This window comes from Betta splendens, chromosome 9, assembly GCF_900634795.4.
Source record: "Betta splendens chromosome 9, fBetSpl5.4, whole genome shotgun sequence".
Taxonomy (NCBI): Eukaryota; Metazoa; Chordata; class Actinopteri; order Anabantiformes; family Osphronemidae; genus Betta; species Betta splendens.
The window spans coordinates 24151984-24176558 of NC_040889.2; the positions used below are offsets into that span (position 1 = coordinate 24151984).

General features: G+C 45.3%; 4 protein-coding genes across 9 annotated transcripts; 3 read left to right on the forward strand and 1 right to left on the reverse strand.

The window, feature by feature from the left end:
• Positions 1 to 1585: 1585 nt before the first annotated feature.
• Positions 1586 to 4472, reverse strand: selenop (selenoprotein P). Of its 2 annotated transcripts, none has more exons than XM_029161421.2 (5): positions 4341 to 4472; positions 3655 to 3885; positions 3347 to 3559; positions 3131 to 3248; positions 1586 to 3030 (listed from the first exon to the last, which is right to left on the reverse strand). In XM_029161421.2, the coding sequence occupies exons 2-5, from the start codon at positions 3855 to 3857 to the stop codon at positions 2392 to 2394; spliced, it is 1173 nt and encodes a 390-aa protein (XP_029017254.1). In that variant the 5' UTR covers positions 3858 to 3885; positions 4341 to 4472; the 3' UTR covers positions 1586 to 2391. The 2 variants fall into 2 exon arrangements, with proteins under 2 accessions (XP_029017254.1, XP_029017255.1); XM_029161422.2 differs by having other exon boundaries at positions 2566 to 3030.
• A 1514-nt stretch (positions 4473 to 5986) lies between these two features.
• znf131 (zinc finger protein 131) lies at positions 5987 to 10298 on the forward strand. Of its 3 annotated transcripts, none has more exons than XM_029161415.3 (9): positions 5987 to 6138; positions 6849 to 6994; positions 7074 to 7175; positions 7532 to 7673; positions 7768 to 7876; positions 8045 to 8209; positions 8326 to 8704; positions 8813 to 8943; positions 9305 to 10298. In XM_029161415.3, the coding sequence occupies exons 2-9, from the start codon at positions 6868 to 6870 to the stop codon at positions 9827 to 9829; spliced, it is 1680 nt and encodes a 559-aa protein (XP_029017248.1). In that variant the 5' UTR covers positions 5987 to 6138; positions 6849 to 6867; the 3' UTR covers positions 9830 to 10298. The 3 variants fall into 3 exon arrangements, with proteins under 3 accessions (XP_029017248.1, XP_029017250.1, XP_029017249.1); XM_029161417.3 differs by having other exon boundaries at positions 8329 to 8704; XM_029161416.3 differs by lacking the exon at positions 5987 to 6138 and adding an exon at positions 6168 to 6371.
• A 650-nt stretch (positions 10299 to 10948) lies between these two features.
• On the forward strand, positions 10949 to 17714 carry nim1ka (NIM1 serine/threonine protein kinase a). Of its 3 annotated transcripts, none has more exons than XM_055511832.1 (7): positions 10949 to 11174; positions 12605 to 14272; positions 14535 to 14900; positions 15005 to 15117; positions 16203 to 16324; positions 16425 to 16571; positions 16688 to 17714. In XM_055511832.1, exons 3-7 carry the CDS (start codon positions 14590 to 14592, stop codon positions 17441 to 17443), a joined length of 1449 nt encoding a protein of 482 aa, XP_055367807.1. In that variant the 5' UTR covers positions 10949 to 11174; positions 12605 to 14272; positions 14535 to 14589; the 3' UTR covers positions 17444 to 17714. The 3 variants fall into 3 exon arrangements, with proteins under 3 accessions (XP_055367807.1, XP_029017252.1, XP_029017253.1); XM_029161419.3 differs by having other exon boundaries at positions 13944 to 14272; XM_029161420.3 differs by lacking the exon at positions 10949 to 11174 and having other exon boundaries at positions 12502 to 14272.
• Positions 17715 to 18390: 676 nt separating this feature from the next.
• On the forward strand, positions 18391 to 23107 carry creb3l3l (cAMP responsive element binding protein 3-like 3 like). The gene is made up of 10 exons (XM_029161418.3): positions 18391 to 18549; positions 19634 to 19774; positions 19899 to 20292; positions 20427 to 20536; positions 20622 to 20714; positions 20810 to 20916; positions 20995 to 21063; positions 21152 to 21236; positions 21330 to 21423; positions 21557 to 23107. Exons 2-10 carry the CDS (start codon positions 19634 to 19636, stop codon positions 21928 to 21930), a joined length of 1467 nt encoding a protein of 488 aa, XP_029017251.1. The 5' UTR covers positions 18391 to 18549; the 3' UTR covers positions 21931 to 23107.
• The last annotated feature ends 1468 nt before the right edge of the window (positions 23108 to 24575 follow it).

Consider the following 24575-nt stretch of genomic DNA (forward strand, 5'->3'; position numbering starts at 1 on the left):
CTGAATCCTCTCACACTAATGCATTATGTGCTGTGAACGGTTAAATTGTTCTCAAATTTGCAGAAATATTCCCTTTTCCGGACTGTTCACTGTTCTCTCACTACGTTTTTCCCAAAGTCTGATCCTTGGGTGGATGTTGTTACCATAACCCTACATACAATTTGTACTTTGTGATTTATCCCTATTATTTCAAACAATCCATTATAGACGTTTCTGGATCCTGCTACTGCTCGCTGTCATTGATTCAACTTTAAATATCCCTCTAGACTTCGCAGACCTGCCGACTGCGCCGCTAAAAGTTCTCTCTGATCAGCACGTAATGACAGGAAATGACAGCGAACAAAACGCACAGATGAAGGTTCTGAATGCAGCTACGCTTGTGTGCCGACTGTAAGTCTGAGAGGGCACAGTGGGAACTGTGGCGGCAGTGTGGAGGAGCCGTGCTTGTTTATAAGCAACACAGAGGCACTTTGTGCGTGTGAATGAGTTCACAGGAGCGTGTGCGTCTCTCTGTGGCTCTCATGCTGCTGGAGTAAGTGGAGAGGAAACAGCTGTGCATCGGAGGGAAAGCATATCGGACAATTAAGACCGAGGCTGTGTACTGCACTGCTCTGTGTGAGCCTGATTGAATCAGAGAGACAGCCACTCACAGCTCTTCGTCTCAGGACATTGCAGGTAATTACCCATAAGTCACTGTTCCCCTGTATTGGATCTTCAGCCCAATTACGCCCACACAAGCAGTCTGCCTCAGTCTCATTTATTACCTCCGGTTGCTTGTTGACCTTTTCAGACACACAGTCCGACAGGCAATCCAGATACATTACACCGAGCAGAGGGTGTTGCTGTTCGAGTCTTTTGAGACGTTTTCACAGGGTTTGAGCCGCTGTGTAGTGGTTTGTACATACATCCAAGGCCGATCCGGTTCTGTTTATGTGGCTCACGTGCCTCGAGGGACGTAACGCTCAACATATCCCTCATGCTTAAATTAAATCTATAACTCAGATCAAAAACTTAAATTCTCCTAGAAACTTAACACAAAAGTGTAAATTAGGGTCAGTGGGTGGAGGAGACACTTGTCACATAGGTGCAACAGGCTGTAATATGACGTGATCGAGCAAAACGACGGGCTCCAGTGTAAAAGCAGGAGTTGTGGCTTCTGGTTTTCACCTCCTCATATGTGGCAGCGGCCTCGGACGTCACCGCTTGCACCTAAAAAAATGGAACCTGGCCCCCGATCCGCTTTAACCTGCCAACAAAACTGACTCAGCCGGAGCCAGCAGAAATAAAAAGTCACTCAACAGCGAGGCTTCATCAGCCGACTCCACCGGCGGCGCCAGGAGAACGCTCGGCTTCAGCAGCTCAGAGTCAAGAGAATTAAACAAAATGAAGGCAATACACAACGTGTGCAGGATCAGTCGGCTGCTGATGGAAAGATGTTTTTCAGTTCTGCCCGTCACTTAGGAGCAGGAGGGAGCGTTGGTTGTTGCATCGCCATCTGCTGACAGAAATGGGTCAAACTGCTCCATAAAACTACTTTTTTTTTAGTTTGAATTGAACAGCCTTGACAAGACACCACACAAATAAACACGTTACTCAGACGTCTTTATTCAACTCTCGCTTTCCATCTTGTACTGACTTTACACAATACAGTTCTCTGTGCGGGCATCAGGTTTGCAGGGTGACTGTTGTCTTTCCACAGAAGCCATCATTGAACACAGAGCGTATTCCCCATCGCGTTCATCGCCTAATCCCCGTTTAAAGCAACGTCTTTATTTTTTCAGGTTCCTTTGTATAAACGTGTGCAATGAGTATCCTACATAAAGGAAATCTGGAACATTAAAAAAGTGATCATTCATGAATGCTAAGAACTAAACAGTTAAAATGTGCATTTTTGGACTGGCAGAAATATAACACACCTGAGATCAACAAGGTATGTGTGATCGTTCCCTTCATTATATGCATGTGATCGTCTAAAGGATGGAAATACAACTGAATGCACTGCAATAGCATCATCTACTCTTTGCTGATACGTTTCTCCTCAAAAATCCCTTCACTAAACATCAAATCTCTCCAAGTGTTTATGGTGTTCCTGAGCTCTCCTCTCCTCCCTCTCCTGCCTGACATCGCTCAGACGCCACTAGAGCATAGTTTCCGCGTCTGCTTTCATTAAGGACGGAGAGGGCAAAGCGGAACAGGCTGCTGAGGAACACGACAACCACGAACCCTCCCGAGAGAGGACGAGAGCGGCGGCCCGTCGGGCGTCCGCAGACGGGCGATCCGTCCCGCGGCCGCGCCGCCGGGCGCCGCCTCGCCCCCTCCCAGGGTAATACTAGTTGGTAAACAGAGCCCCTCGGCTGTATTCTGGCGTCGCGCTTACAGCTGCTGTCAGGCTCAGCTGGCGACACCGGGGGGTCAGGCTCACTGGGCGGGCTGAGGCGGCTGTCAGGCCGCAGGGGGCGAGCGTCACTGTCAGGTCTCCCTGACGGCGGCGGCGTCGACGGCGGCGGCGGCGGCGCCGCTCGGCCCGTGTCACTGGCAGGAGGCGGGCAGCGCCTCGTCGCAGCGTCAGAGGCCGACCGGCTGCTCGCTCCCTGCGTCCCCGAACTGCCTGCGTCAGTGTCAGCATCAGCTCGCCTTGGGGGAGGCCTCGTTGTCGGAGGCGCCGGGCCACTGTCAGCTATGCTTGGACTTGCACCGGGCTCTGTCTGCGACTCAGGGCTGCACCGCGTGCTGCTGCTGCAGCTGGCCTATGTCTAGATGAATCTGCCTCTGAGACATCCCACCACCTTGATCGTGCCCCTGGTGACTAGAACCTTGCTGGTGTCCGTGGCCATGTTGATGGCGCTGAGCGTTGCTGTGTTCATGGCCACGGGGGTTAACGCCATTATTATCCCCGTGGTGGCCGTGGCCGTGGTGATGCCCGTGATGGTGACCGTGCCCGTGTCGAGTGTCTTCCTCTGCCGCGGGGGCAACATCTGCATCGGGCTGTGCAGCTGCTGTATTAGTGCACTCCTCCAGGGTCTCAGTGCTCTGTGGAGACCCCCAATGAGGAGGATTGAAGGGAGTTGAGTAAAGGTGCTTCTCACTAATAAAACATGTGATAACTTGGACAGGTATGTGCAGACTCTACCTCATATGTGCAGTCCCCACATATACGGTTACAGTAGGCCTCTCTGATTGCACTCTCAATGTGGCCGTGACCAATCATGGAGTATGGAAGTGATATGTGGTGGGTCAGGCGGCCGCATCTGATGGAAAAGTGAATAGAATTAACACAGAGGTTAGATATATATGAAAATAATAATTATGACAACATAATAAAAGATAGAAGGAATGTGAAACAAACCTGTCATAGATGAGGAAGTCATCTTTCTGTCCGTTCAGCGTCTTCCAGACGTCGGGCTGCAGCTCGTCCTGTTTGTGCAGAGTAATGTTCACTGACAGCCTTTGTGCCAGCATGGGGTGGAGGCGCTGTGCTAGCGCCCCCTGGTGGTTCACCACCATGTAAACCACTCCCTTCAGACCCTCACCCTCCAGCTTTTGGTGCAGAGGATCCATTCTGCTCAGAGAAGATTATGAATTAGAGAGAGACCCCTGGGGGAGCAGGCTATTTTCACGCTATTGGACGGACGTCATGCTGTGATGGGCCCATACCTGGATGCCTGCACCAAACAGAACAGTCAGCTCGCCTGGAGAAGTGCCACCACCGTCACGTGGCCCATGGCACCTTCCATAGGCGCCGCATCCCCTATCCTCCAGGCTGGAGGTAGTTGGCACTGGGGCCCGCCCCCATCGCTCTCCGCCCCGCCCCCATGGAGCAGGCAGAGGGTGAGGAGGAGGCTAAGCCACGCCCACATCGCCGTGGTGCCTCCTCACTGCCGTGGCCTGCAGAACAGAGGAGTAGTAGGGGGGAGGAGGGAGAGAAGTGATGGTTTGAACAAAAGGTCAAGGGGGGTCATTCCAGGTATTTATTCCAGTTTTCAAATGTTAACTGGGCTGGATTCAGTTAAATGAAGAGGAAATCTGCAACTATTATACAGACAAGTTCCTAAATCTGTGATGAACCTTTGCTGCATATTTTAGCTCAAAGACACAGTAAATAATAATGAAAGACTGCTGGAATGTTAAAATTAAAGGTAAAAAATCTACCACAGCCATGACACAAAAAGCACATAAGGTTAAACGACTGCTTAACAGCTGGTGTAGAATGAACTTAAACAATTTGCATTGCAAAATGCATTCAAATGTCGGGTCACAGCATTATTTCCTCGAACGCAGTCCTGTTACACTAAAGCAGCAAACAAGTACTTCAATACAAAGAGGTGAAATTCTTCACTTACCTTTTTGGGTAAAAACGGTCCTTCTCTGCTGAGATCTGTGTCGCTGCGACTTCTTGGACGAAAACAAGTCTCCTCCCCCGCTGCTCCCCCTTTTATACTCTGCCTGTTGTTTTGCTCTCTGGAAGGAGGACAAAGTTCAGGCGCAGCTGTGTGCTGATGTCTACACTTTTCTGAAGTTAAAAAGCCACCATGCATGAAATCCTTTCAAAAACAGGAAGCAAACTCTGTTCAGTGGAAAATGTTTGCTACTAAATGACGATTTAGCAGATCCCATCACAGCAATTTGAGCAAAGTTAGGGGGGAAATGGTTGTTCGAGATGGTTAATCCATGGCAAGCCTGGATAAAAATGTATGCATTTACTTTGAAAATCAAACAAAATTGTTTTGCATTGTGTAACGACGTAGGAACATGGATGGAACTATTGTGCAATTCTGTTTTTTACTTCTCCGTAAGTGGGGAAGTGAAAGAGAACAGCGGGTGGGACTCTGGATGCTGATCAGCATTTTTGGAGAGCTCATCCAAACACTGTGGAACAGGACTAATCCAATATAAACAAGAGGTCTGTATCTAAAGGGAAATGAGCTATGAAAAAGTCCTTTGACTCGTGGGAAACTTGACCAAATAATTTAGCTAAAAACCTGTTACGTGGTTCTAGGTGGCAGTTTGTTTGTTGCGTAACAAGTTACACTTCAGCAGTATACATTTTCACAAAAAAGCAATAAATGACTCCAAAGTACACAAGGTCAGGTGAGACTCTGTCTGCAGGTACAGTTTCAGCTTTGCAGCTGATATGACGGGTGACATCACTTTTATGAGATTACATAGGTCAAAAGCCTCTGAAGTTTTAACTAGGACAGCAATTCTCTGATTCTGTGGTTTCTAGATAAGTTATCTGAAAGTAAAGAGGGCACGGATGCAATAAGAATCCCTGCACAAGGGGTTTTTCATGCAATTGTCTGTCCATCTAAAGTCTATGCTCAAAACTGCAGAATGACACGATCATGTGTTTGGTCCGTTCTCCTGCAGCATGCGCTGATTGAAGCGGCTCCAGCAGGAACACTGAAGACATGCTGACACAGTGTGTGTATTTCCCCTCAGGCGTGATCACAAGGACACAGCGACGCGAGTACACCAACAGGGTTGCGAAATAGCAACGCTGTAGATGCATGATCAAACTAGTAGAAATAAAGTTAAAACAAACACATTGTCTGCAGTCAGGTGTGACTTTATACTGTGAACTGGTGTTACTCATTTATGGAGTCTGAAATTATCAGGTCACACTGACAGGACCTAAAAGTACATGTCAGACAGGGATGTGAACAAGTGATTGTGACTCAGCAGGCACATTGAACTACATGACTATATATGACTGTATACCCACCATGTAATTAAAAAAGATAAGACAGATAAGATACGGTTTATTACTTAGCACTAATGAAGATTCTTTGCAATTAGTAATACGTTCTTTTTACATTTTAAACAGAATCCACTCATAAAAAATCAACAATATATCGATACTAAATTAAATAAATTAGTGTAGATTTTAGTTTTGTATATATGATAATATAATGCAAACTGTCATCTTTTAATTCGCTTAATTTGTGTAACTTGTAAACGTCTCGTAGCTAAGCAACGCGTCTCGGCGTCCTTGATTTCGCAGAGGATTCTGGGAATCTGAGGCCCGAAGCGTGAACGACCGCCCTTTTTATTGGAGCAACGAGAGAAGAACAGCCGATCGTTCGTCGAAGGAAATATTATCACAAAACAACTTTCTCAAACAGCGGAAGCAAACTTGGGGTATGTGTACCGATGTTTTTAACGCGTAATTTAACCCAGGGCGATCATAATTGGGAAAGCTGTCTGGGAAAAGTGTATTTTTAATGCGCGGTTTGATGACGTAATGTTGGTTGTCAAACGCGAAATGGCGAGCATGCTAGGAGGCCCCGTAACTTCAGCACTCTGGGGTTGTAGCAGGTTTATTTACTTCTTGTTGTACTATGAAAAGGTCTACATATTTAAATGCAACCCTGGTAAGTTTGAAATGACTTGCGTTATTCATTAAGGATAGGTCGGTTTGTGTGTTTGCTAGTTAAGCTAACATCGACCTGGGTTAGCTAAACTGTTAGCTAAACAAACTCCATGTGTCTGATCCTAGGTTAAGTAATTTCCCTGTCACCCTCTACTGCGCGATTCACTCCTAAATTTAGCTATATTTTGAATGTTGTAATTTTTTATTTGGCGTGAGTTAGGCTTACTAGTGAATAGGTTTTCATCATAGGCCATAATTCGTGACTTCCGCGACCTATTTTGGTGTGTGCAAGTACAATGTTATGATTAAGTTACAACCCAACGAAGGCTGTATTGGCTATATAGTGAGTCTGATAATGTATGAAAATAATATAAAAAGCCCAGAGTCTATAAAGGAGCATTGTAAAGCACGTTTGCCACTGTGGTGGTGATCCTTCAAATAATATCGAGCAATATCAAGTGTTCTACTTGTCTCACAGGCAAAGAAGACTCAGGTGAATGATGGCGGCGGAGGCAGAGATGGATGGGAGCAATGAATACCCAGCACATTACAAAGTCATGATGGATAAACTGAATGAGCAGCGTCAACTGGACCAGTTCACAGACATTACTTTGATTGTGGATGGTAGGTATTGGTGGTCAGATTTATGATGTGTGATTGAAACGAACAGCTAAACATTTCTTGTGTGTTTGATTTCTTGTAGGACATCAGTTCAGAGCCCATAAAGCAGTGTTAGCAGCATGCAGTCAGTTTTTTCACAAGTTCTTCCAGGATTTTACCCAGGAACCTCTTGTAGAGATAGAAGGTACTCAATTTCAATTAAATTCTTGAAAATGTTGCATGCAGTAGTACTAGATTTTTACTTTTGCGTGTACTAAAAACTTTTGCATGATGATTTAAATGTAACTCATTTAAAGTGTGTGCGTGCGTGCGCGTGCATGTGTGCGCGTGCGTGTGCACATGTGTGAGCGCGCGTGTGTGTGTGCGTGTGTGTGTGCGTGTGTGTGTGTATTACACATGAAAACAGTTACTATCGCCATAACTGCTGGGTAGTAATTTGTTTAATGTCCATCCGTGGCTTCTGGGAAAATCAAGGTATAGTTTTGTGTCCTTGTTTCTATGCTAAAAAGAAAACCGTTTTTCTCTGTCTTATTTCACTAGGCGTGAGCAACACAGCTTTTCGCCAGTTGATGGAGTTCACATACACCGCCACATTAGCTTTAACTGGAGAAGAGGAGGCATTCGACGTGTGGAAGGCAGCTGAATACCTCCAGATGCATGAAGCAATAAAGGCGCTTAATAGGTGAGTCATAATGAATATAGTGGTAATTGTGAAAAAAAAATCTCAGGACTGATACGTAAACACTCTCTAAACACGAATTCATGGTTTCTCTTAGGATTAATGAGAAACCCTCATTGTCTGCGAAAAACAAAGGTAAAAAGAGGAAGATTGCTGAAACGTCTAACGTGATTACTGAAACCTTACCGTCCGTGGAAGGGGAACAGGTGAATATATTGGTCACATTGCTACAAATGCAAATTGTTGTAAACTGATTATTCAATGATTGTATTCTTCCGCCATTAAATTTCTGTATGCTATCATAAAATATGAAATGTGTGTAAACAAGTAAATCTTGTTCACCAAACTAATTGTAAGGACTTATTGTTTTCCAGGTGGAGATTGAAGTAATAGGGGAAAGTGCCATTGAGGTGGAGGAGTCAGGACTGGAAGAGGTGGTTGCTGCAGCAAAGAATGCTCAGTCCGCGTCAGATGACTCTGCTTTGGCTCTTCTTGCTGATATAACAAGCAAATATCAGCAAGAGGAACCCACAGTACAGGTGATTGAGTACTGAGAATGGAGAGATATAGTGTGTTGTGTTTTTTCTCTCTTCAATATATGTTTTAATTAGTTTGTAAATTGTCTAAAAGTGTTTTTTCTTTTCTTTGTCCATAGCAGGAAGTTGTTTATCAGGAGGAAACTGTGTCTGCTTCGAAAGTGCTGGAGAACGTTGAGGTCGTCGAGGTCCAGATTTCTCAAGTGGACAACATGTTTCGCTGCAACAAGTGTGACCGTAGCTTCAAGCTGTACTATCACCTCAAACAACACCTAAAGACGCACCTGGGCTCACTGGACAAGCCACATGTGTGCAGCCACTGTGGCAAAGCCTACACACGGGAGGCCGCCTTGAAGCAGCACGTCAGCACGTTTCATTTTGAAGCAGAAGAGCAAGCTCAAAATAACAAACCCCAAAAGAAAGTGCATGTTTGTGAATACTGTAAGAAGCAATTTGATCACTTTGGCCACTTTAAAGAGCACTTACGGAAACACACTGGTGAGAATGGAAACAATTGGAGTGCAATACCTTTTTCTTATTATATTTGTCATACAGTTTTATGAGGCTAACAATAATTTAAATGTCTGTTATTGTGTGAATGCTTAGGTGAAAAACCTTATGAATGTCCAGATTGTCATGAGCGATTTGCAAGGAACAGCACGCTGAAGTGCCATATGGCAGCCTGTCAGAATGGGGCCGGAGCCAAGAAGGGACGCAAGAAACTCTATGAATGCCAGGTACAGTTTGCCCCGAATCCAGGGTCTACAGTAGAAAATGGTTGCTGACATGCTGATGTATAGAGTAATTTATAGAATTAGTTGCTCTTTTTTTTTGTTTAGTTGGATTGTGGTTTAACAAGTAGCAGTATAAACTCTTAACTAGTTATTAATTCTGTTCATACTTTGCAATATTATTGTGCACCCATAGAGCATTGACATGTTTTTTTTTAAGAGTAATCAAAGATTATCTAATTGGTATTGAGCAGTGTTTTCAGAAGTCTGCTAGTTTATCCAATCTGTTCTGTTAAGACATCTTCTATCTACTCTCTGTTCTCTGTGACGATATCCGGTTATTGTCTACTTCATCTGTATCATCTAGGTCTGCAGCAGTGTATTCAACAGCTGGGAGCAGTTTAAAGACCATCTTGTAAGCCACACGGGAGACAAGCCCAATCACTGTACCATGTGTGACTTGTGGTTCACTCACCCCAAAGACCTAAATGCACACCTCAAAGACATTCATTCTGTTGAGGACAAATCACCCGAAGAACTGCTCATTACTGACTCTTCTACCACCGCCACCCTCCCCATAGCAACACAGGGCATAGATTGTACTGAAACAGTCCTGTTGGATGATGGACTTCAAGTCGAACACGTCAAAGTGGAGCCTGTAGAAGTGATGGAGATGGAGGAGACGACAACAGTTGTGGTTGAGGAGGGGAGCGTGGCGGAGATGTGCGAGGAGGACGTGGAGAGGTTAAAGCAGGCTGGAGTGGAGATTCAGGTCGTGCATGTGACCACAACTGAGGTCGATGGGCAGCATGTGGTGAACTCTCAGGTGGAGGTAGAGTTGCAGGGGGAGATCGTGAACATGGAGGAAGCAGATCAAGCAGTGGTTGTATGAGAGACTCTTGAGAGACTCCTGATTAGCTGCATTTTCTGTAGCTGCCATCTTGTCTTTTATACAGAACATTGCATGTTGGCATTGTCACCTCAACGTTTCAGCTATTTAGCCACCATATTGACAGACTGTGACTGAGTGACTTCTGGAAAGAAATAATGTTTTTTTTGCGTATGATTGTATTTATTTTAAAGCTGTTTGCCATTATGTATAACAATGTTTCAATTAGTTTCGTGCATTCACTTTTTTTCTTTTCGCCTTTACTTTACCTCAGTTTTTCACCTTGGTCTTTTTTGGTCTATGAGACAATTTAACAATAAATGAAGCATTCTCATTGCAGCTTATATAACAGCTGTTATATGGTGCTACTGCTGCAGTTTTGATTAAGCGTTTTGTTACATTGGTATTTAATGTTTTTTGTAAGAAAATCCCAGCTATGGAATGAAATAAAATTCCAGAATGGGGAACACGACAGATTTTGTATCAACTACAGAAGATTAGGAACAACGTAGTCAAGTATGGATATATTTTGGAATATATATGGAACGTTTTCAAAGTGACAAGAAACATAAATATATGGCTGTTGTGTAAATACTCAACTGTTTGCAGAATAACTTCTCAATTTCCTTCATAAAGGGACACATTATGTTTCAATGCTGGGTTCGTTAAATGCAAATCAACACATATCAACTGTTTAGTGTTACACACACACACACACACACACACACACATATATATATATATGTACGAGTTCTTTAGAACCTGTAGAGATCTGGATAATCTCCGCTCTCCTCTGGTGGAACTCAGTCGCAGTGGTGAAGCCCATAGGTACCAGTTTGGCAGCTTCAGTTAGAATCTTGTCTATATATATATATATAGCCCATGCTGTCACATTTGAAGCACAGCTAGATGTCAACCTTCAGTGCAGCAACGTATCCCAGCTCATAGAGACCACTTTATAATTTACTGAGACCCCACACTGGTCCTGACCCCACCTTGAACCTCTGCCGTGCTAACAGGGGACCGTGCTCCGTGACAGACCCGGGTAAGGTTACCTGGTGAGTCCCACCGTCTGCAGCTCTGCTCGCGTGCTGCTGAGCTGCGCTGATCCTGCGGCTCCGGGCGTATCAATCCCGCCTCTCATTGGACGGCCGACGTGACGTGGGGTCGCAGCGCCGCCGCTGATTGGTCGCTGCGGCTGCCGCTTAACCGTGTTGCCTTCGCGACGGACTTTCGCCGGCGCTGCAGCAGAGCCAATACGCTCAATGTCACCAGCCAACGGAGGAGAGGATTCCACGGCGAAGCCACAAAAGCTCTTCGCCACCGGCGCATGAAGATATTTACCCAGGTAGGAATGAGCCACAAGCGCTTGTCTTTGCCCGTAAGGCGCTGATAGGATTATGTCATAAATACCCGCAGACAGAGCGTGGCCTTCTGCGAGTTGTGAAGGCGGTGTCAGATCACTTAACTGATGCACTTCAAGATTTACTAACTCAAAAACATGTTTCTTGCATGCAATAAAAACAGAAATAACACTTATTCTGATCCCACTGGGCAGCGCTGAAATGCATTTGAGGACGGGCTCTAATCATGTGACTTATGTGTCATATTGTAGAGCAATAGAGAGAGATGATGTCGCTTGATTCCTTCGCCGTGTTCCCATGGCGCCGTTGTAGTGTGTTGCACTCACGTTTCGCGTCAGCTAAAATCAACGCGTCAGACAAGGATCATAGCGCATCACCTGGCAGTTACGCACACACGTGACGCACGAGCACGGCGTAATAGAGCGACTTTGTGGATCCATTATGACTCTGATGAAGCTCATTGGAGGTTGAAAGACGACGAGACGCGGAGGGCAACAACCAGGAGGACCTGTTGTACTCTAGGGCCTTACCTGTATCCGTCATAACGCTTTGCGCCACCAAAAACTTTTGGCTGATGACGTCAGGTTTGTCTAAAGCTGGGGTTCAATGAATTGTTCTAGAACGTTAAAATAGACAAATTGTTATATTATCATGTGCATGATTTAGCAGCCTGATGTCGTTGATGATGTCACTATTGGGACATTGTGATACCAAATTTAAGCTTTGTTTATTACAAGCACTGCAAAACATTTTTTCAAATCCACTTTAACCTTTCTAACTTTCCCATTAGAAACTGAGTATGTATATCACAAAAGTCCTTTTAATCAGTTTTTTTCCTCCTGCATGCAATCTGTTCTCGATTTGAATCAGTCACATGAAACGTTGTGCTCCGTTTTTGTTTCTTTGATGCGAACCTCTTTGAAGTTCCGAAGCTGAATGACATGCAAACTCAAACGCCGCCCTGAAGTAGAAAGAAATAAATAGATTTAGATTGAGACCCCCAAATCAGGGTTTAATTTGTCTACTGCACTGTTATTATTATTATTATTGCACTTGCTCTAAACGGTGTCATGGCAACTTTGTTGAGGCCTCAGAGACGTCTATTTCTTTGTGTCACTATCTGTGGTGCACAGCTTAGCAACGACATGGATACACGGATAAGGTAGTAAATTTATGGAACACCACATATAAAGTAAAGCATTAAAGCATAATTTATACAACTAAGTGTGGAGTTTAATAAATCAGTCTTTCTTTTCTTCTAGGGGAGATATGTGCCGGCAGGCCTCAGTGTGTGTGTGTGTGTGTGTGTGTGTGTGTGTGTGTGTGTGTGTGTGTGTGTGTGTGTGTGTGTGTGTGTGTGTGTGTATGGAGTTTTTGATGAGGATGATTTGTGTGTTTGCTTTTTACCTGAAAGGTTAAAACAGCAGAGATACATAAGATGGACGGAGCAAATAAGTGTAAAGTACAGTGTAGGACTAAAGCAGAGAGGATGGAGTCTCCTGCACAGAGGTCTGAGCTGGCGACATGAGGCGTTCAGGTGATCTACTGCTGCTGTGGATGGGCTTTCCTGTTTTCCAGCAGCGTGATCAGCAGATGTGTGTGCCAGGCAAACCCTCCTCCACCGCTTCAGGCACGTCTAACCAGAAGCGATGGCCTGAGGAACGACCCATAACAAATACTGCACATTTACAATTAATCTCTCTTTCATTCAGAGTGTAACACGAGGACTATTCATGCTTTGTGTGGCACGTACCAGTGAAAAAGGACAAACAATGCTTGGTCAGTGTCCATTACCCAGCAACCACTTAGATGTGTTATCAAGAGGAAACAAACCCATGAGTCGAACTGTACTAATCCATCGAGCCTCTGAAGCAATTAGCAGGAGAACCTGTTTCATTGTTAGTGCCTGGTGCCATGTTAAATTAATTTAGGAAACATATTTACAGTTTGCAGCTTAGATTCTATTTTGGTTGATCTGTAATTAGTTATAGGACTTTATTTTGGCTTCCAGTACATTAATTAATCTACCTATAATTAAAAAAGCATTTTGTCCCTCATTTGTTCTCTCCACTCGTTATTTACTGCTTTCATATAAGGCTCGGTCATTCTTTTTATTTGCACACATAAAAGGCTGGTATTCAGGGCTTGTTGCTTTGAGCTGTAAAGTGGAACCCTCTCCTCTCTTAGCAAATCCTTTTCAGGCTGCCTGAGATCAATGCCTGCAATGCAATGATATTCATGGGGCAACGGCAGGACGGTGTTTGAAGGCTGGGAGCCCATGGACCCGACAAAAGGGAATTGCTTTGATTTTGCCAACAAAGCTTTAACGTACATTCATTTATCGTGATGTAGAGATGAAGGAGGAAGCGTCCTAAGTTCATTTCCTCTCCAGGTTTACACTCACTGAACCACTGGTTTTTGTTTTATTGGAATCAGGTGTCACCACCTCAGGTCCTTCCTGTGTGTTTTCCTCTCGTGGGATGTTGTTAGATGCTTGTTCTCATGGCAGCAAGGAGCCAAGACCTAATTACAAACCTATACACCCACAATATAAGGGTGCCAATCATCACCTGCAGAACCATACAGTTTCTGAGTGACAGTGATTTGCGGTTTGTTTATCTTGGTTGTCATTGAAACCTCAGCCTTGGAGTAGGATCTTAATTTGGGTTGATTCCTTCCTAATTCAAATGGTGAATCTTATCATAATAATGCTATTTAACTGTGTAATATTAATTTCTTGTGCTTTATTTCAGGAAACAACCCCATGGCCAAACCCTAACGCTATCATCTGTTCAGCCTCTATCCCCTTCGTTCCGGTCAAGCTCCTCTTCCCTCCTCCTCAACCTGTGGCCTATTTATACCCTAGAGGCTCAAAGGCGCCCATTAAAGCTGTGCAGCCCTTTCCAGCCGGAGACAAGAGGATGAACATGACACCATGTGGTCCACCCGTTCCCCCGTCTCATCATCTTTTTTAAAAAGCTAGGATACAGCATGTGCTCAGGTGCACGCCTGGCCTTTTTGTCTTTTTAAGCTCAAGTACCAGAAAAATACCCAGTCATGGCATTCGTTCATATATATGAAGGTAAGTCAAGATTTGTGTTATGCAAATTTAAATAATTTCAGCTTTTATATTGTGTATTCAAGCCTTTAATCTTATGTTATGCAAACACTAAAGCTACTGGAAACATTCTGTAAGAATGTGGGGCCTTTCTTTATACTACAACAGCCCCCCACAACTGTAATTATCTGCTTAGAAATTATGCATATTAATGAACCTGAAAGCAAAATTGACTAATCTGTCTCAAAAGACAAATTATTGTAATGTTTTTTTTCTCATTGTGCAGCCCTGCCCTCACAGCCATGAGCTAAGCCCCCTCCACCCTGGGCATCCTTTTCAGGATGACTGCTGTCTACCCCTCTGAGAGCAGCCCAGAGGGGAATGAAGCCGGGGCCGGGACAGCAGCCTCCAGGGGGTCGGGGGCAGCGGCGGCTGCTGGGAGCAGCTCCGTGTCCGGGGCAGAGACCGGGGAGTCCAATGCAGACTCCGTCAGAGGGTCCGTTGGGGGCACTGTGGGCGTCAGCGGTGGCCAGAGGTTCACCCGCTGGAGCCGCCAGGACAGCTCCGACATCAACACGGACGACGAGGGGGCCGTGGTCCGCCGCCTCACCCCTCTGGAAAGACTGAACCTGGACATGTGCCAGGATGACAGGTAGCGTCACTGTGGAAGCCTGGTTTCTGTGCAACTTTTCATTGTCCCTGTTTCAATTTAGTACATCTTAAATAATAACGTAAGTGTTACGTACCTGGTCACAGGGTGGTCCGGGAGCTAACGGTGGGCAGAAGAATCGGCTTCTACAAAATTCGAGGAGAGATCGGATGTGGAAACTTCTCCCATGTTAAGTTAGGAATTCATGCCCTTACCAAAGGTAAAACACTGCATCTTAAGCCACTGAGCCACATACAGATGTTCAAACTGACATGATGTTGAAGAATCCAGCTTTTAAATCATCCATCTTTGAATCTATAACCCTCGAAAAGCTCCTTTTTGCTTCCTACTCTGGGTTTTTGTTAGATTTAGGCGCTAACTTTGCTGAGGAGCTGTTTTCATCAATGGGCTGCGACACTAACAGGCCTGTCCTCATGTGGCGATGCCCTAACGAGGCGATTTGTGCTTGGCCACGGGGCTGAATCAGCCCCGAAAGAGACAGACTGCCTACTGCCCTTGAACAGATGGATTGATTAGAGATCTCCAGTTTCCGTAGCGACGGCTGAAATTGCTGCACGCCTCATCAAATGCTCAAGGGAGTGGTGCATTTTATATGTGCGTGTAACCGGTATGGTTTAGTCCTTCAAAAAACAATAAGAGCCGTGGAGCATTTCAAATGGTCCTATTGAAAAAAATGTCACAGCTCAACGGAAGCTTTATACCAGCCTGAATAATGCATAGTGAAGCACAATCAGATATCTCCACACCATTTTCCCTCTTAAGAACTTTCCCGTATTCTGTTACCAGAGTTTTTTTCTCTTTTTCACCATTAATCATTCAAAGCATACAGTCTTACAGGACGCGGCAGCTAACTGTTCAAGTCATATTTAAGCTTCTTTGTGACTTCATTCTTTCCATCCACTCAGCCTTGAAGTCACAATATAGAAGGAGCCGCAGGGTCTCCTTCATTTACAGTCGCACATTTATTTTAGATGGAGTGAACAGTGAGAGTTGGGACACTTGGTTTCTAGGAGCAGGTAATTGTCATCAAATTATCCAGAGTCAGGCTAAGTCAATTCACCTTCTGTGTTTTATAGGTTTCATCTGATTTGCTTTCTGTTTGCTGACTACAATTAAGTCATTTAACACATCACATGCATTGAAAAAGCTGCACAGCTTTTCAAACATTTGTTTTTTGTGCTGGTTTTGCTATTTTAGATATTTGCATTTTCCAATATTTCTTCTGGGCGATGAGGTCTTGTGTCACTGATCATTAGTCTTCCTTTTTTGCCTTCGCATCACCAGATAAAGTTGCCATAAAGATCTTAGACAAAACCAAATTGGACCAGAAAACCCAGAGGCTGCTGTCCAGAGAGATCTCCAGCATGGAGAAGCTGCATCATCCCAACATCATACGCCTCTACGAGGTCTGGGTCCAACAGTACACGCTGTCACGTTGACCTTCACCTGAACCCAGCGCACGCTGTAAAGCGCCTGACATCCTCGCGTTGTCTTTCTCTTCTCAAGGTGGTGGAGACGTTGTCACGGTTACACTTAGTGATGGAGTACGCAGGGGGCGGGGAGCTGTACACCAAGATCACAACAGAAGGGAAGCTTTCTGACGCCGATAGCAAGCTCGTCTTTGCTCAGATCCTCTCTGCCGTTAAACACATGGTTAGTACTTACAGTACAGTGTGTGCTACGATCACAGAACAGAACACAGTCTGCTCTGTACAATTTTAGTCATTCACAAAACAAGGACATGACAGGATTTTATTATTCTCCCACAGCATGAGAACAACATCATCCACCGCGACCTGAAGGCAGAAAACGTCTTTTACACCAGCAGCTCCTGTGTGAAGGTGGGAGATTTCGGCTTCAGCACGCTGAGCCGCCGCGACGAGACGCTGAACACATTCTGCGGCTCGCCGCCGTACGCCGCGCCCGAGCTCTTCCGGGACGAGCACTACGTCGGCGTGTTCGTGGACATCTGGGCACTGGGTGTGATGCTGTTCTTCATGGTGACCGGCACCATGCCGTTCAGGGCCGACACCGTGGCCAAGCTCAAGCGCTGCATCCTGGAGGGCGCCTACGTCCTGCCCCCCTGGGTGCCGGACGCCTGCCAGAGGGTGATTAGGGGAATCCTCCAACCCACACCGTCCGATCGCTGCACCGTGGAGCAGATGATGGGCTGCGAGTGGCTGCTGCCGGTGGACTTCCCACGGGCCATGGAGCCTTTTCAGCTGGACCCATCGCACCTCGTGGAGAGTGACCCGGCTGAACTCGCGGAGGAGGAGAGGGAAGTGAAGACGGCACTGGAGACGCTAGGAATCACCTCGGAACACATCCTCAACAACCAGGGGAAAGACTGCAGGAGCTCCATCACTGGGGTCTATAGGATCCTGCTACACCGGTCTCACAAGAAACGAGCTGTGCAGAACATGCCCGCGGTCACACCGATAGTTGGACCAACTACAAGTAAAAAGGAAAGACTAAAAGTGTACCGTAGTTTACGGCACACATCCAAACTCTGTGTAATTCTGTGACCACACGCCCCGCCTGGAATTGAATGACTGAGTAGTCTGGTATAAATGCATGGATTGTGCTTTTCAGTCATGGTATACTGTACAGCGCCACTCAGCTCCTGAAATCTGGGATTTCTTACCTTAGTATCTTTCTTCTAGTAAGTAAAATGTTAGTCTCTGTGAGAATGTTGCTACCACTGAATCCTTATGGTCTCCAGCAATAGAGACATGTAATCCTCATCATGATCTGGGAATGTTGAAATATAATTTAATAAAAATAATGAATAGTTGAGTACATGACTTATGTTTTGTTTTTTCTATGCTCAATCATGAGATAACACTAATATGAAACATAAATAATAAAATCTACCAAATTAGCCTGAGGCAACAGAATGGTGAGCTCATAAAATATATTTTATATTATGTTGCAGTTTTATTTCATGCTTTTCTTTGGAGTTATGTTATGAATTTATGCCTGAATATCATAGTGATATAAACATTCCTACTGTTGTTTGACTGGTTCACATGACCTTATGACCTCACTATAATCTACATCCAAGATGTAGACCACTCAAGTTCCTCATGTAGCAAAACTCATTTTCACTAGCCATTATTTGTGTGCACAAAATATGACAATCTATACATTAATAAAGAGCCAACATATAGTTTAAATATAATTTATTCTCAAATCAAAGTTTAATACATGCATATTCATAACTGATATGTTTATCAAATCATGTGTATTCAAATATGTAATTCTTTTCATTGCATTAAATTTAGTTTATTGGCACATTACTTGAAAATATACACAAAACTTATTTTCATAAAATAAATTTTTCTCCAGAAGATGTCGCCAAAGCGGTGGCTCAAGCGTTTCTGTAAGCCATTTTCTCATTTCATTTCTTCAGCCGAATCGAAGCTGCGGTACTACGACTCCCATGAGCACCCAAGGAGGTCACGTACTCATTTCCGGGTCTACGCGGTGACGCAATTTTTGCCTCGTTGGAAGGTAGTTTCGGGAGGAAGAGCTGAGACTGTGCGCTAGCGGCGAAGCAATACAACGAAGACAAACCAAAGACACACGGACACACTGAGTGGAGCGGTGTTTGTCTGCTGCTACCAACACGGTAAGCACTTTACCGCCGTCATTTATTACCCTTTATATACATTGGAGTTGAACGTGTGGAGGCGCCACGCCCTCCTTTATTAACGATTATAACAGGATTTTAAGAGTCGCGAAGGCATTAGCTTTCTTGTGGATGTGACCCAATAACGCTGCTTTCTTGCATTGGTGTCAATGCATTGGTGTGAAATCTTTTCAGCCAAATAAAAGCACATTGAATCACACTTTTATCCTAATTTGGTCGTTGTATTTGTCTTAAATCGCAACCTTGCGCTGTACAATAAGGGCCCCCTTCACCCAGAAAGCCTCAACACAAAGCTCCCTTTAGCCAGAGCAGCAATTCAGCTGCACGAATCCTGTCGTCAGGGTCAGACACCTTTTTTGTTTGTTTTCACTAATGGTTTCCTACTGTGGCCAGATCTTGTGACAAAGACGAGCGGGGGTGGGCGGGGCTTAGTAAACGATGAGGTCATAATGGGAGCGTGGCGATGATGCAATGTGAAGCTGCTACGTGGTTATTAACCGGTTGTAAAGGAGGTGTGACCGGTTTTGGGTCGATGTGGGTGCAGAGGTCATTCAGATTCAAGTCATTGTGAAGCACCACCCACGTACACCTGCATCCTTTGTGTTAAGGCGAGAAAAGCATCAATGACTCGAGACACTTAAGAACAGTGAAACCTTGCTTAGTTAGTGATTTAATAGCGAGATGATACCGATACTTGACGTAGACCTAAAATATATCAGGCCATTAAATCATATATCAGGCATTAGAAATAGTATTTGGTCTTTGGCCTTTGGTGTATGGAACGATCTCCGATCATAAGAAATGATGCGATACCACTTTCCAGATATGCAATAAGCTGAAATCAATTATTACACTTTTAATGACATAATTGTCATTAACAATTAACAGGTCTTTTGCTTTTTGTAAACTCAATAAAAGACATATTGTAGAATTACCACATGCTTGACAGATTTATCTGATTCTTGATATTCTTGACATATCCTATTCTTGCTATTTTGGATTGGATTAGACTACACAGGCGTGCCTACACTGTAGATGTTGTTAACCATCTCCTTGTCTTCAGATGTCAGTCACTGACGACCTACCGGACATGGATGGAGCAGAGCTGTTAGGCCTGCTGTTCCAGGATGGACAAGATGGATCTAATGAGGCCTTCTTTCCCGATGGGAGCGGGCTCATGGAGTCCTGGCTGTCTGAACAAGACGTAAGACTAAAATGTTCAATTACAGGAATGATTCATTGAGACATCTTTAAGTCACCACATGAGAGAAACTGCACAGGAGCGTTGCAGCCTGGTGGCTAACATGATGTCATCTTGTGTTTCCCAGATGCTGACAGATATAGATACTGAAGACTTTCTGTCCAGCTTGTTAGAGGAAGAGGACAACATGGCCACTATCTGTCCCTCTCATTCTCCTCTGGGAAGTGACAGTGGCATTTCTGATGATAGCAGCACTGGAGTTGGAAACAACAATGTTCTGGGATGCCAAAGTCCCCACAGCAGCGATAGTGACATTGTGCCCAGCCCCAGTTATTCCCAGCCCAGCCCTGAGCACTCGGACCCTGCCCCGGCTCCTGGGGAGTTTCACACAGAGAGCCCGGAGGCTTTAACAGTCCAGGCTGATCACAGCTACTCTCTGCTGCAGAATGGAGGGAGGGACATGGATGTCTTGGAGAGTGTCAGGGCAGAGAAGCTAGACACAGACGTCTTTATTGATCTGGGTATGTGTGAAGCAAAAAGGTTTTAGCTTCCGTGATTATTATTAATTATATTTTTATACGCAAATTTCTTCAAACAAATTAGACGAACGTAAAGTTCATAAGCATTATTTTTAAAAGTGTTTTTGTTGTTACAGACGACCTGGTGAGTGAAGAAATGGAGGAAGACGTTACCAGCGAGCTGCCCTACACACTGGCCATAGAGGACTCAACACAGGATTCGCCACAAGCCGACACAATGGACCAGGTCAGTTTCTTAAGCCTGTTTTCATCTGACGGTAATTGGACGGTTTGTAATAAATCTCAGAAATAATTGTTTTTCCAACTTTCAGTTCCAGTTTAAGGAGATTGTACTCACAGAGGAGGAGAAGCGACTTTTGGCTAAAGAGGGCGCCACCATTCCCACACACATGCCTCTCACAAAGGTATTTAGCTCTTGGTAGCGCTGTGATCTACAGCTGTTTTTGACATTTGGTCATCTGTCATGTCAACATGTTAAAACCCCCTCTCTGTGTAACAGGCAGAGGAGAGGACATTGAAAAGGGTGAGGAGGAAGATACGCAACAAGCAGTCTGCCCAGGAAAGCCGCAAGAAGAAGAAGGTGTATGTGGACGGACTGGAGAACAGGTACGGTGAGACCCACACACGAGAGTAGTTTAACACACATGTGAAATGTCCTCACTGAGGAATCCCCGCCTGCCACAGGGTTGCCATCTGCACTGCTCACAACCTGGAGCTACAGAAGAAAGTCCAGATGCTTCACAAGCAGAACGTGTAAGAACCTCGATATCATGTAGTAACATGTGTCTGTATGGGAACCTGAGGACACACTACATTCATTCTGCTGCCTTGTTTCTTACAGCTCTTTGATAGAGCAGCTGAGGAAACTACAAGCTATGGTGAAGATGTCGACTATGAAGGCCAGCACAACCAGCACCTGTGTGATGGTACATTTTCCAATCTTTCTACTAACTTCCTTCTCTGGTTGGCTGTTTTTATTCCAGTATTCATGTTCATTGTGTCTTGCTTTTGCTGTCCAGGTGTTCCTGCTCTCCTTCTGTCTCATTATCTTCCCATCGGTCAATCCATTTGGCAAAAGCACAGAACAGAAGGAACTTTACACTCCGTCCTCCAGTAAGTAAAATACAAGAGATGTTTAACTCTCACTGTGAGCCTGTAGTTTGATAAGTAGCCAGTCTGTGCCATATTCTTGTTGCCTGTTCTGCCTTGGTTCAGGTTTGTTGACCTGTTTTGTTCCCCATTGCAGTCATCTCCCGGACCTTGCGGTCTCTGCCACAAGAGAATCTTGATGCCCTTCAATACATTACGGAAGATCTGCCCCAAGTAGATGTGGACATTAAACCCACCTTCACTGTTAGCCAGAAGAACCACACCCCCGACTTCCAGACGGTGGAGCAACCCGACTCAGAAACAGGCGTCAACAGCAACTCCTCAGCAGACTTCCCAGGTTCTAGTCAGGCCGGCGAGATGAAGCCGGGTCCGGCTGGAGGAGTCGGAGCCTTGCAAGACACATCCATTGATCCTGCAGTGGCGTACGAGGTCACAGGCTCCAAGGAGAAGTGGGTGGACGTGAACCCTCCGTCTGTGATAATACAGCAGCATCGCTCAGACGAGATGTAGTAGAACTGTGTTAATGATTTAACCAGCAGAGGGAGCCATAACCGAGGGCCTCTTAAACTTAAAGGGGAGAAGGGAATTACCTTAATCACCCAGACATCTCTGCCCCCACTTCTTCTCTTTAGCCCACTTCCTATGTACTACTGTTACTTTTGTGCACTTTGTTCTAATGTCTTTCTCCTGAAGACATCTGCAGAGAGATTTCCATATTCCAGCACTGTAAACTGAGCTGAACATTTCATGATGTCACTCGTTCTCACGTTAATGAAGACAACGCTGAGTGGTCTCCGTTCGTATAGAAATTGGTGCTAATGACCAGAGTTTGTGATTTTGTTGGTACCAGCAAACAGAGTTTTTAATTAGATCAGAACTTCCAAGTTTAATTGTTCGGTGATGATTATAATTTATTCTATAGAGCACAGCAATCGATTCTGGTCTGGGTTTAATGAACCTATACTTCTTGTGAACGACGTTTCCATAGCAAATTATTGTTAAAGCAAGTAGTCCAACAACCCGCATTGCTAACTAGTCAACATTCATTGCATAGTAGAAGATAGGCTGCTCGATTCTCATTAGGGTCGATCAAACTGGGTGTTTGATCGTCTTAACGCTTAAGCCATTGCAGGACACGTGGCCATTTAGGAGACTTGTAAAGTTAATTAGTATTTCCCTTGTAACAAGGGTTCCATGCTCACTTTCATTTTGGAATGCTTTGTTTTTATGTTGTACAGTGAAGAATGACGTAAGTCTTGGGCTGCAGACAGACAGAGAAAAAATGTTTGCAAAACGTAGAACAGGACGCTGAACTCTTGACTCTGTCGGCCGGCCCCGTTTTAATCCTCTTCTACAACTTCATGGGACAGTACCTCAGCACCTGTGTGCGCAGAACAAGGGATTCGATGTATTTGTTAAAACAAATCCTACTACTTAAAAGTGTAATGACCTGTTCACCAGTGAGGCATTTTTGTGTATATCTTATTCTACTGTTGGTCATAAATCTACAGTGTTTTGTTTATAATATAAAGAGTCAGTGAGATGTTAAATGTTGATCATGTTGAACAAATGCACTGACATTTGACATAGTCCAAGAATGCAATGTAAATACGCTTCAATGATTGTAACCTTACTTCATGTATAAGACATGTTTGGACGTCTATAATAAACCTTTTATATATCACAACGGCCCTGAGATTTTCTTATATAATGTGCTAAAGGAAGAGATTCCTAACTAATTAACTGTTAATTTAATATTAATACCTAAAATAATGTTAAGATGTTGGTGCATGAGAAAAACCACTGGTGATGGGAGAAACCTGGCCGCCACACCCAGTTAACGGACAGAAGGAAGAGACCCAGGAGCCGGTTTCAGGAGAGCAGGCGTCGCGACCCGAGTCACACACACAGAACCCCCCAGGCAGAAGCACAGCAGCCACAGAGACGACACCCGGCGGCAGAAAGGACCACTGTTGGATCAACGCCCGTCCACCCCATGAGAACCAATGGCGAACTTTCCCCCAGTGGGTGGGTCAGGCTGAGAGAGTGGAGCGAGAGGACCCACGGTCTGTAAGGAGTCCACCAGGAGAAACCATGCACTCTCACATATACCACACCCACACCATTCGCTTATTCTCATTCATGGGGAGGGCCGGTCGCTGGCCAACTGCCCACGGGGCCCCAGGCAAGGGGAGCTGAGGTGTGGCCCCACCCTCCTCAACCAGGGAGAAGCAGGGAACAGAGGGAGCGGCACCCCAGGGCCATGCAGCTTGAATGTGAATGTGTGGAACTAGAGTGCATTCAAAGTGGGGGAGACTTCCAAGAGCATGGCTGAAGATGCAAAGCAAACAAAAACACACAGCTTCAAGCTTATAGAAGTAACACATACATTGACGTACATAATTAAGAAAGGGATCTTTAAAGTAAATGTCGGTGTAAACGTTGCAATTTGTTTGTGGCAATCGACGCTATGCGCTTCTCGGTCTGACCAGCAGGTGGCGGTGGCGGTCCACTTTTCTGCTACCGGAGCGCTGTGCTCTGTGCGGAGAGGGTTGAAGATTAGGTTAAAGGTCAACCAGTCACACGCGCCTTCATTTGCATTCAGTGGAATGTCAGAGTGCTTTTATTATTTGACTCATGACTTAATCAGAAGCCAGGTCAGGAGCCAACCTTTAATAGATAACGTTCTGGCAATCGCCTGTGATTGGCTGGGCCTCACTATGAGCGCACGTTGACCTTAACTGAAGCTGGAAGTTCATAATGTGCTTTCCAAGTCACATCTAGGGACCCACTCACGCGTATAAGGAACTGCATGCAGACGACAGATTATAGTGCAGCAGACGTCGAGTTAACACAAAAGCAGCCAGCTGCTGCGCAAACACGCCGGACGTCTGCATCTGTGTGGAGAGCGGACAATGTTGAATGTAAACGCGCGCATGCGGCCTCGCTGATAAGATAAACGGGCCCGAGAGGTGCACCGGCCGCGGGGAGCGGGCGGCGCGCATCTGTCGGGCATCTGCCGCGGGCCGCTGAGCACACACGCTCCAGAGCCGAGGGGCCGGTGGAGCCTGTGAGCATTAGAAGTACCCCCCCCCCCCCCCCCCCCCTCCTCGACACGCGTCCAGGCGGTCGGGGCAATTAGACTCCTTTTCAGC

What these genes read in the sequence shown, in the direction of transcription:
- creb3l3l (XM_029161418.3), top strand. Translation starts at nt 19,634, where the DNA reads ATGTCAGTCACTGACGACCTACCGGACATGGATGGAGCAGAGCTGTTA. An exon ending in CCTGGCTGTCTGAACAAGAC is followed by an intron (nt 19,775 to 19,898) that starts GTAAGACTAAAA and finishes TGTGTTTCCCAG; the next exon opens with ATGCTGACAGATATAGATAC. An exon ending in AGACGTCTTTATTGATCTGG is followed by an intron (nt 20,293 to 20,426) that starts GTATGTGTGAAG and finishes TTGTTGTTACAG; the next exon opens with ACGACCTGGTGAGTGAAGAA.
- znf131 (XM_029161415.3), top strand. Translation starts at nt 6,868, where the DNA reads ATGATGGCGGCGGAGGCAGAGATGGATGGGAGCAATGAATACCCAGCA. An exon ending in CATTACTTTGATTGTGGATG is followed by an intron (nt 6,995 to 7,073) that starts GTAGGTATTGGT and finishes GATTTCTTGTAG; the next exon opens with GACATCAGTTCAGAGCCCAT. An exon ending in GCACTTACGGAAACACACTG is followed by an intron (nt 8,705 to 8,812) that starts GTGAGAATGGAA and finishes GTGAATGCTTAG; the next exon opens with GTGAAAAACCTTATGAATGT.
- nim1ka (XM_055511832.1), top strand. Translation starts at nt 14,590, where the DNA reads ATGACTGCTGTCTACCCCTCTGAGAGCAGCCCAGAGGGGAATGAAGCC. An exon ending in GACATGTGCCAGGATGACAG is followed by an intron (nt 14,901 to 15,004) that starts GTAGCGTCACTG and finishes ACCTGGTCACAG; the next exon opens with GGTGGTCCGGGAGCTAACGG. An exon ending in ACATCATACGCCTCTACGAG is followed by an intron (nt 16,325 to 16,424) that starts GTCTGGGTCCAA and finishes TCTCTTCTCAAG; the next exon opens with GTGGTGGAGACGTTGTCACG.